Source organism: Pygoscelis adeliae, unplaced genomic scaffold (genome assembly GCF_000699105.1).
Source record: "Pygoscelis adeliae isolate BGI_AS28 unplaced genomic scaffold, ASM69910v1 Scaffold291, whole genome shotgun sequence".
In the NCBI taxonomy this organism is placed as follows: domain Eukaryota; kingdom Metazoa; phylum Chordata; class Aves; order Sphenisciformes; family Spheniscidae; genus Pygoscelis; species Pygoscelis adeliae.
Genome location: NW_008824063.1, coordinates 553285 through 564637, shown reverse-complemented (window position 1 = coordinate 564637; position 11353 = coordinate 553285). Strand labels below are relative to the sequence as shown.

General features: G+C 49.1%; 1 protein-coding gene across 1 annotated transcript in view; it reads left to right on the top strand.

Annotated features, from left to right (window-relative positions):
• The first annotated feature begins 275 nt into the window (after positions 1-275).
• The window catches only part of ZBTB40 (zinc finger and BTB domain containing 40), a 35416-nt gene continuing 24338 nt past the window's right edge, over positions 276-11353 (top strand). The window contains exons 1-4 of the mRNA XM_009334117.1: positions 276-1047; positions 1663-1796; positions 8736-8946; positions 9478-9620. Coding sequence (XP_009332392.1) covers positions 318-1047; positions 1663-1796; positions 8736-8946; positions 9478-9620 — 1218 coding nt within the window. The 5' untranslated portion in view covers positions 276-317. The remainder of the gene's footprint in view (positions 1048-1662; positions 1797-8735; positions 8947-9477; positions 9621-11353) is intronic.

The window sequence follows — 11353 nt, the reverse complement described above, 5'->3', positions numbered from 1 at the left end:
ACTCGGTACTCATTTCCAAGCTCTTTCTGAAGTATTTATATTTGAACGGTATCTAGACTTTTCAGCTCTAGTGGGGTAAGTTGCTAAATTTGGGGAGTGTGAGTTCAGGAAGGGGCCTGTTCTTGCTGTAACCACTGAACTGCAGCACAGTAAGCTACTAGGAGGTGTAAACTGAAAAGTGATTTTTGCTTACTCTTTCTTTCTGTCTTGCTACTGTGTGAGCAAAGTGCTAACAGAATCCCTTGTTTTTTTCTCTAGCTGGGCTTTGTGAAAGCGGTGTGGAGACCACGGTGAGAGGAGGCCGGTAGACTGGTGCCATGGAGCTTCCCAGTTACAGCAAGCAGCTGCTGCAGCAGCTGTATGCTCTCTGCAAAGAGCAGCAGTTCTGTGATTGCACCATCTTCATTGGGAACGTTCATTTTAGAGCACACAAGGTGGTTTTGGCTGCTGCCAGCCTGCTTTTTAAATCCTTATTGGACAGCACAGACACCATCTCCATCGACGCTTCTGTGGTGACCCCTGAGGAGTTTGCGCTTTTGCTGGAGATGATGTACAGCGGCAAACTCCCACTGGGGAAACACAATTTCACCAAAGTAATCTCCGTGGCAGATAGTCTGCAGATGTTTGATGTAGCTGTTAGTTGCAAAAACCTCCTCAGGGACCTCATCAGCTGTTCGACTCAGGACCAGGTAGTGAGAGAAGTCTCCGGCCAGACGGCAGACTCATCTGGAAACTGCGCTGAAGCTAATAACCTGCCCCAGTCTGAAAAACCTGCTGAAGCAAAAGCAAATATCCTTCTCCCTCATGGAGTTTCCCCTTCTCCTGGCCCTGTAGAAGCAGAAATGGAAGCAGATGTTTCTCCTCTTGGCCAGGAACTTACCATGAGTCACACCTGGGTTCACCAGGATGCGATGCTGAGTGACTCCAGATCCCTCCGGGAGGATTCAGGCTCTCATCCTAATCAGCCTGCCAGTGCTGAGCAGGGTGGCAGTGCAGAAGAGGAGCTTGCTGAGCCTCCAGAGGAGAAAGGAGGAGCAAGGGATTTAGGTGAGACTTTACAGGTCTGGGCACAGCATTGCCTCTTATTTGCAACTGCGTTGACTCACGTTTTCCTCTTATGGAGGATCTTTTCCTCTGTGTTTGTTCTTTTTAGTTTGCCCTGGGTTGGGAGCAGCACCAACATGTACCCCTTTTCTTCCTTTGGCACTGTGCAATACTCTGCTTTGGCCTTTGCAGTTGCTTCACTCTCACCACTTTACCAGAGTGGTAGTGAGCAAAACTTTTCTTACCCATGCATGTGGTTTCATCTGATGTACAGCGGGATCTGCGTTAGTGCAGGACATGAGGTTGATAAGGCAATCTGTGTAACAGTAAGTGAACGGAGTTGCCTGCTAATGCTACCTTATCCTTTAAACTCCCGTTCAGCATGGGAGGAAAACAGAGGCTGTACTGGGTTTAAAATAAATGTTCCATTTATAACTGGTGTTAAATAAACTGTTGGTTTTCCCTCCAGGCTGTGTGATAGCTTTAGAAGGGATTTGTGAGTCACAGTTTCCCTATTATAGCCAATGTGCTGGTTACAAACTGATGCCTTTCAATCACATCATGCTTTCTGTGAATCCCTTCAATTAGCAAATAACTCATCTTGTTTCTTTCACACAGCAGCAGAGAGCAAAAGCTGTAAACTGGATTTCTTTCTTCGATACGAAAATCTTTTCTCTGAGGCCCTTTCTGATGCCCGAGCTGTGCTGAAAAGACTAGAAGACTGCAGAGAAATTGATGCCTCTCAAAAGGAGGTAGGTGTGTTTACTTGGGTAAATGATACCGGTTTTTTCTTCACCCTGCTGAGGGCTAGAATAGTTTGTGCCCTGTTTAGGAAATTGTTTCATGGGCAACTGGGGCCCTCGTGCCTGGTTGTTTGAAGGGCAACACGTGCTCACCTGAGCAACACCCCGGAGAGAAGCATCTGTAAGAGCAAACTGCTCGTGCACGTAGGTAAAGAAGTATATGTTCTGCCCTGAAGATATCTTCGTTGTGTTGTAGGAGAGCTCCAGCGCTGATTTCTCTCCTCCTGTTTATGGTATTTGCTTTGGGAACTGTATTGACTTGTAAATGACTGACATATGAGATCCCAAAATAGAGTTCCCAAGCCCTTGGTGAGGGCTTGCCGTGGAGCATCTGCTCTGCTCTGCGTGTGGCAGGCTGCTCGTGGGAAGCATTACAGGGGGAGGGGGGGGGTTAAGGGTGCCACCCCATGGCGCTTCTGGCGATGTGCCGCTTTAAAAGCAGTTGTCGCTGATGAATGATGCTCGAGTTACTGTTGGAGGGGATATTTGAGTCTGGTGTTTGGTTAATGCTGAAGGATACTCTGGGCTCTGAAGAACAGTAGCCAGATACCAGCTGTCGTACCGGCTCGAAGCCACTACAGAAACAACAAGTTACATCCGTATTGGTGTAGCAGTGGTGCAGGAGGACACGGAGGCTGGAAATGATTGCGGCGCGTCCGGGAGGGCACTCATGCTGGCTGCACGCTGCTGCGCGATCGCAGGGTCTGCGAAAAAAGCTGTGGACACTGTGGAGTGAGGATGGGACTGTACTTGCTCTCCTCACCCCGGCTGTTTCTGATAGAGTATTTTTCATACCAGGCTGCATGAACTGCCCTGTGTACCTTTTCTGTGTGTGGAAAAATGAGAATGTGAGTGTTTTATTGCTAGCTCTTCAGTGGCTCCGTGGCTAGCTGACCTTTTGAAGCTGAGAAATGCTATTCCCTAGGTCGGGGGGCTGTGATGCTGTCTACGTTCCCATGCGCTTGCTGGCTGGGAAGCTGTCTGGATTCAAGACACTTGGTCCCTCCAGTACCAGTATGACCATGGGACATTTTGGCTGTGGTGGCATTCTGCTTTTAAAAACCCAAGGCAACATGTTTATTAGGAAAAACCTGTGTGACAGCAGGGAGAAGAATTCCCTTGAGTCGGGGAGCGCAGGTTTCTTTTCTGACGAGCCTTTAAATGTTCATGGAGGGAAGGCTGTGTTCCCTTAGCTGCTGACCCTGCTGATGGTGTTGAACTTAACATCTCTGGGGCTTTAGGAGGGAGATGTGGGTCCTAATTTGTGTTTGTAGCAGCAAGCCCAAGCCTGGCTGGGCTGACAAGCACCTGTGGGTGCATTGCTGTCAGCATGCCTGCGCGCCCTGAGAAGGATTAGGTTTTTGTACATTTGTTCGTCGCCCCAATCAGAAATATATGTAAGGTTTAAGGTTTTACCTATTCTGCACCTTGGCAATTGCAGCAGAGCTGGGGAGAGGGTGTTGTGCGATGTGGATGGGCACTGCCAGAAGGGATTTGGCAGCTCCATGCACCCGTGCCAGCAGGCATCACCAGTGCTGGCATGCCTTCCCTTGCCCGCTTGTGCTGCCTCCACAGTCGCAGGGCAGAACAGCACCTGCAAAGTGCCCAGGCAGGCGTGCTGCCTTGCTTCTGCTCTGCATAACAGCCCCATTTTCTATTGCTTTGCAGTAACTGTTGTTTCATGTTTCTTCAGCACCTCCAAGACCCAGCAGGTGAGGTTCACAGACCTGTGCCTGGCCCTTTATGCTCCCCAATGAGCTGTTGCAGCAGGAGCCAAGCGAGACGTTGCGGAGCTCAGAGGCAGTTTGGGTATCTGACGGCAAAACGGCAGCTGGACAATTTTTCTGCAGCTATAAATAAACGCTGAATAAATAAGAAATGGATTTTCTTTAAGCCTTCCCGAAAAATCACTTCTCAGCTTTGACAAGCATGAAAAGTGTCAGCCCCAGGGCAGTGGGGGGCACAGACTGCAGCCTGTTGTAAGCAAGGGCTCAGCCAGATCTTTCCCTCTCTGAGCTCCCCCCTGGGACAAGCAGGACCTGTGGGCACCAGCATCAAGCCTGGGCTCTGTTTCCAGCAGACGGAGTAGCTTTTTCCCACAAAGGCCCGGTGTTTTCTTTGGGGGGAAACACAGCGGTGTGTTTTTAAAGTCATGCTTAAAGTGCAAGTTCATCTCCGAAGAGCCCAGCTCGGGATGCGTAATTAAGGCTGAGATTGTGCCAGTGGTAGATGTCAATGGATTTTTTTCCTCTCTCTCCTTGTTGTTTTTCCCCTCCTCTTTTTTGTATTATTTTGCCAGTCATTTGCTTGAAGTCTCTTAGGTGCCTCGGGGCAAGTTAAAGTTGGTCTGGAAGCCGGTGAGATGCCGTTTCTTTGCACTAAGCAGTCTTGCTGGGCGTGCTTGCCCTGCTGCAGGGGGGATCTCCCATCCCTCGTGCACATCCTTCTTCTGCTCAGGAGCCTTTTTTGTGTGGCTTGTCTCTATAGGCAAGCAGCGGTGTGTTTTGGACAGCAAAGCCTGGGCAGTGTGGGGGCTTGCGGGTGTTCGTGGGGGTTTTGCAAGCCTGCCTGTTGACACCGAGGCTGTCCTGGTGTTTAGGCTTCTCTGGTTTCAGTGGCATTTTGCCTTGGATGTAGCCTCTGTATTTCCATTCCTTTGCTCGTGAGCTCATCCCTACATGTGTGCCTTGTTCCCCGCTGTGCTCCTGTCTGCTGCCCTCCGGTGCTGCTGCCTTATTTCCTGCCACCTCCAGTGGAGATTTGTTAGGCCGTGGGGTTTTTTCCCAAGGAGGTTTGTGGTGCAGGGCTTGCTTTTGTGAGTATTGTTGCTTCTCTCTAAGTTTGATGTTATGTTCTCCCGGAGCTGAAAAATGTGGACGTGTTGCTTTTCTGTACAGGGAGATGTGATTTTTGGGGTTGTTTTTGTTTGAGTCTCTCTGTGTATCTCACATAAACTATTCCTATCTAATTTGGTTCTGGCCTGGGTAAAACCTGCTTGGAAATGAGAACAAGACTGAAATTGCAGTAATTTGGGGAAGCGTAGAAGAGCTTTGCTGGTGTCAAGTCTTATCTTCCTGTGCTCTCCTAGAGAAACTCAATTCAAATTATTGCACAGCTCATTTGTTCCCTCTACTACTGGGTTCAGATGAAGTGGGGGGACGTTGATTCTCCTGTGTAGAATAAATGTCACTGTGCTTGTGGATCATTTCCATTGCCTATGGGCCTGTCCAATTATTGTCATCCTTCGTTTGCAGCTGCAGGGTTTTCTGGATGCGGCAGAAGAAAGAAGTTTCCCATTATCTTCTGCATCCTGATTAGGAGTGATAGGTTGTGAGGGTTTTATTTTGTGGTGGCAGAGCTGGAGAACTTTTTTTCCCTCTGTTCTGGTGTACTTGTGTGGAAGTTTGGGCTGAGCTTTTGTTCCTGTTGTGTGGAGCAAGCAGGGGTCAGCGTTCTCCACGGAGCCTTCCTGGTACTGGGGTCTCCCTCATTAGTCACATACAAATGCAGGCTTGAAAAAAAAACACTTCAGATATCTGAACCAGAAATGGGAACCTAGTTTTTCTCTGATTATTGTATGCACAGTGATAGCTGATAGACTTCATGACACAGTCATAGCGTATGAGCTTCTCTGTGGTCCAGATGTATAGAGACAGTCCCTGTGCTGTCCATGCCACCGACCCTGTGGGCAGCGTCTCTGTCTGTGCAGGTTTCCAGTGGCTTTTTTATATTTCCTTCACCTTATGCATATCAAAAATTAACCAGTAAAAAAGCCCAAGGCAGCTTGCTTTCACAGAGGACTGATGATTATGTCTCTGGAAGCTTCCCTGTGGTGCCCAGCCTCCTGCGGTCAGGGACGTTGCAGCTCGCTGAATGGCCAGTGCAGCTCTCCTCAGGGAATGGTGGTGGCATTGAGGTATGGGCACAGGATTTACCATGTTCAGGGGTGAGTCTTGTAAATGAATGTGCCTTGGCTTGTGAGGGAGGGGTCTGAAGGGAGCTAGCTGCTTCTGTCACCCTAAACCCCATGGCTTTCTAGCCTGTCTCTTGCAGATCCCTCCCCACCACGCTTTGGGTGCTTGCATTTGCTCTGAAGCTGATGCTTGAGGGAGATCACTCAGTAATAGCCACTAAAGTAGCTTTTTGCTGAGACATGCTCTCACGGTGGGAGCAGGAGAATGGATAAGGCATGAAAAGCCATAACACCCTGCTTGCCCACCTGCAGGGAGAGGCTAGTGGCCAGCTGGGCTAGTGACCATATTGACCTGCCCTCCCTCTCTCCCCACATCCCTCTTTAGTCTCAGTTATGGGCCATTGCACCCTCGGGTGGGATGTACATTACTTGCCCATCTGGTTGAGGTCCTTTCCATGTCCCAGGACATCCCTCAGGATGGCACACCAACTGAATTCAACCCAGGCCAGGCTCAGGGCCAGCCACCAGCTGCTCTTCGAGCATCCCTGTCCCCACCCAGAAAAACTTAATCTCGTGATCGCTTTGGAGAGGGAGGTGGAGGTCCCAGCGGCACTGTCTTCCTAGGAGTGCTGTGGATTGGTGTGAGGAGGGAGATTAGTGCCTGGCTGGGAGGACACAGCGCTAACTCAGCTCTGGCTGAGCAGGTTGGGGCTCTGCATGAGCAGCCTCGTGCATCTTCCTAGCCAAAGCGGCAGGGGACATCTGAAGGAGCAGAAGATAATAAGGAGCAGAGCAAGAGGTCCTGCAGTGGGGCAAAGGGACACAGCAGTGTAGGAATGGATTGTGTTAGGAAAGAAATCTGGAAAAATGTGGAAGATGTGGAGATGATACGGAGACAGGAGACCTACCTCCTGTGGCGTTACCTGCAGAGATTCCTGTTCAGAGCTTGCCTTGGGGCTGCCGTGGACATGGGGAGGTTTGAGATGAACTGGGAGGGCTGTTTTGTGGTGTTTGACCATAGCGGTACTGAGCTACTGTGTTAGTAGTGTTATGGCCACCAGAACTGACACCCTCAACTGGGACCCAACTTCTCAGTGGACATTGAACCTATTTGGTGGCACAGCTCAAGCTTAAGCCAGACCTTGGTGAGCAGGATTCCCAGCTCAGAGCGCCCATCTCTTCCTCCAATCTGGAAGCTGGATGTATGCTAATTTGTGCCAATTTGGCCATGAAGGGTTTTGCAAGTGTCTCAGGCAGTGAAAGCCTAATGGACCAGGCTGTAATGTGTGGGCACATTATGACTAAGCGGAAGCTGGGATTCCAGCTAATATCAGTATTTCTCTATTTTTTTCCAGGATCTTTGGGAATTGTTAGTGCTTCGAAGTAAGTCTAAAATGTGCTGTGTACTCTTTCAAAACAATGCTAAAAGCCTGTTGTTCCCACTGAGCAATGTGTCCAAGGAAAGGTCTTCCAGAAAGAGACTATAAATAGCAGAACCTTTCAGTTTCTGAAAACTCATTTCCATTAACCAAAACCGTGCACTGAGGAAGGGATGTTATCTGGAGCTCTGGGTAGCAATGCTGTGCTGATTTTAATTGAAAAAAAAAAATTAAAAAGAAAAAAAAATTGCAACAATGCAAGTTACTTTTAATCCATATTAGTAAAAACATGTATTTGGCAGGGTGCTGAGCACCTTTAGGATGGTGAGAGTCAAGACATTTTGTGTTTTACAGGATCATTTTGATCTGGAAGGGGCCAGGCTGCAAACCTTGAGAACAAACATGATCTAGTTATCAAGTCTCATTACAAATTAATGTTTGCATTAAAAAAATACCTTTAAGCTGCTTCTTCAGCACGTCTGCAGCATCTCCTTTCTTCCTTTATAACAGAGCCCTTCATGTCCACGCCTCTCTGTTCGGCAGGAAAAATGCTGTTAGCGGGTAAGAGCTGGGACTCCTGCAGCTTCCCCTCTGTGGATACGCTTTGCAATAGGTCATTGCACTGTCACGCTGCCCTAATATATGAGCATTTACACCTGCGAGGAAAAGCAAGTCCGCCATCCCCCTGGTGCAGCCCCAAGCAGTTGCATTCAGTCTTTTTATCATAGAAATAAAAATGACAATGACAGCAGAAAATGGCCACTCTCTCTGGAGCTGGGCTAAGCTCTCACTTCAAAGGTACTTTTATAGCATCCCTGGAGTCTCTAATAAAGGACGCCTGCTCTGAAAGGCTGGCATCTCTCCTGGAGAGCTGGGGAGCATGTGTCTTTAGGGGCAATATTTACAGCGTTAAAGGGCTCTGGGGAAATGGGAGCAAGAGTTATAGCTTATTTCTTTTCCTTTTATTTCCATAACTGCGCAGGCATGTTTGCCTCTGGTTGCTGTTTCGGGTCACTGGAGTGGATTTTGGAGCTCTGGGCATGATTGCCAGGCGTGCTGAGAGCCCACGACACTCAGAGTTCGCGTGCCTCCTCTCCAAAGCTTTCTCTAGGAGACACAACTCCATTGTGACTTGAGGATGGAGATTCTTGAAAGTCCCACTTAAAATGCTCTCTACTTTCTGTGCAAGTGATATCTCCTTGTTCTGCAGTGAAATCTAGTATCCCCTGCCCTAGCCTTGGGCTTCCAAAGTAACGGGGTTCAAACTGTGTTTTATTAGGTCTCTTAGACTTATTGGCATTTGGCTGTTAGGGGAAGAAATGAAGAGATGTTTGGTGCTGGAACCAGCTCCAGTTTGTGGGACTGGCTGTAAAGATAAGAGCTGTCAGGCAGGGCTTGCTGCCCTCCTTCCCGGGGCTGGTGGCCGCAGACCGGAGCTTGAGTTCAATGGTGTGTGTCTATGTGGTTATTTTTTTGTTTTGTTTAATTTTTTTGTCCCCTGAACAAAACCTCCAGGTTTCTGCTTTTTGTGTCAGTTTGTACAGGGCAGTTGTTAGGCTTTATTAAAACCTTCCGTGTTTGCCTGTTCTGTTGTAGGCTCTGGCTTCCTGTCTGGCAGAGGCAGGAGAACAGTCAATGTTCAAGAAGCTGCTGAGCAAAGTGAAGGATGCTCAGAACCTGGGTGCTCAAACCCTAGATGCTCAGACCCTCGTGTCTTTACTGAAGCTGTTTCAAGACGTGAATCCCAAGCTGAGAGTGGCTTTGATGGAGAGGGAAGGGGGAAGCGGAGAAGCCCTGCAGCAAACAGGTAGAGAAGTGGGTGCAGCCTCTGGCAAAGTGAGTGGGCAACCTTACAGGCAAAGCAGGTCTCCAGAAACCCTGTATCCTTACTCAGATGCAGGAGGTTTTACCACGTGCTGACCAAGATCCTGGAGCATTTCCGTCCCGCAGCAGCAGGGTGCAGGCAGCACAGGGCTCTCCCTATCGCTCCCTGGAGGGCCGGATCGAGGGATGCGCAGCCAGCATGGGTCAGAGCACAGCTGAGCCTCAGGATTGAAAGCTCCTTTCTTACTTGAGTCTGACACAAAGCAGTGGCCTTGCAAACCTGGTGTTAACCTCCAGCTTGCTTTATGGCTTTGTGCTCTGTTAGATAAATGAGACGTTTTCCTTTCATAGAGTTTAAAGAGAATAGCAAAGTGGTTTTCCTCTGCTGCTTGTGCTTGGGATGAGCTTTGCTATTCACTTAGATCTTTCAGAGTTTCACTCGCTTCAGGAGCCTGTCAGTTCCTTCAGACTGACTTGTTTCTTCTCTTGTGTTTCTGAATCCTTTTCCCCCCAGAGAGCACAGACGAGGGAGAGACACTGACCGCTCGCTTGCTGGGGCGCAGGGAGGAGCTGATCCAGACCGTGACACAGCTGAGCCCCATCATAGAGTTCCTGGAGGCAGCAGAAGAGGGATTCCTGACCGCCTCAGAGAAGCGGGTAAAAAAAATCTGAAATATGGAAGCCTGTGTGGGTGAGGGGGGTATGTATGTGAGTGTGTGTCTGCAAGGCACCATCTTACCGCATGGTTTGCCAAGTGATGTGCTAGCCTTACCTGGCAATTTCACCTCCCCTTTGCACAGCATGGACTGCACATGTGTGTTGTCTCAGGTCCTTCTGCGCTGAACTGTGGCAATAGTGAAAGCTGAGCTGTGAAGGCAACCTCAAGACCAGGATGAACACTGCCTGGCAGAGTGTCAGACCGCCCCTGCAAGTGGAGCCTGGGGCAGAGGAGGTGCCTGGTACTCCTCCTAGGCCCTGAAAATGCCTTTTTGTGAGCCCAGAGAAAGCTCTGTAGTGGAGTTTAGTGTCAGCAGAACCACTAAAACCTCTGTGCTGCCTGTCTACCAGTTATGTCCTTGTGTAGTCAGTCATTGGCTTACCTTTCAGCTGACTCCTAGCTTTAACTCTTTTCTTTAACTCTTAGAGTAGGACATCCACTGACTGATTTTTTTTTTTTGTTTTGTTTTCTTTTAAATTTTTTTTGGATGTGTTTAATGCAGCAGTTGGTGGGGAGGACTGTTGCTTTCCCGTAAGCAACTGCTTTATGTGTGCTGATTTACAGAAGCCGTAATGTACAAAATACTGTGTAAAACCTGCTTTTTTGTGTGTTTTGGGGGGAGCTGGCTATACCCTGCCTGTGCAGCTGAAACTTGCAGGGTGCCCTAGCATGCTGCGTTCGGTACACAGCTTGCAGACCTCCTGTCCTAGTTTGTCACATCAGTTAGTTCCCCTGATGCAGGATTATAGTGAGTGGAAAACACTGTTTTGCTCAGTGGCATGAATGATGTCTGCTTTCTCTCTGAGTGAACTTGACCAGAGCCATGACGAGTGGGCTGAGAACCTCTGCCCATCTTGTAAGTCCCTTAATAATGTCTTGCTCACTTGCACGTGGTCCCTGACCAAGTGTCCCTCGTGGACCATCCCTGGGTATGGGTGCAGCTCAGTGCAGGAGGGCCAAAGAAGGTGCTGCCAACAGTGGCATCCGCCTTGTCCTCGTGGGCTAGGGTGTGACTGGCGGCTGATGAATTTCCCCCTCCGAAACAGCATGGCTGAGCCTGGGGAGTGGGGATGCGAGAGGAGAGAACAAGGCGTGAATGCAGCAAAGGACTCTCGGCATCTGCTGGGGATATTGCGGCTGTCAGCAGAGACCTGCGCGGGGGTGCCTGGAGCTAAGCTCCTAGCTGTGAAAGCTGCATCAGCAGTGGGGAGATTAGGATTTTTCATATATGCCTGTTCATGTTGCAGTGCGACCTTTCTTTTGAAGGCTGCACCTTTTCCCTGCACTCTTCTTTGTCTTCGTGAAATGAGATAGTTATAATGCAGCCATTTTTTATTTCCCTTCCCATTGAAAAAAACCAAGCCAACCACAAACCAAAACCATTCTGCCATCGTAATTCTGCCCCTTGGGCACAGGATCCAGCCTTTAATTGCATCATCATATACTACGGGACTCCTGCCTTGTTTGGTGAAGGGGTGGTGTTATTCAGTATTTCTTTTTGTCCTCTTCAGTCACTCTATGCTCTGTTTGCTGCAGAGCCTCCAAACCCTGCTCCGAATACAAAATCCTTCTCCTCTCTATGGGATCCCTTCATGCTCTTGTTTTAGCCCACGGGTTCCCAGTAAATAACAAATGTATTTGGGGAGCACTCCGGTGAGGCTGGGTGCATCGC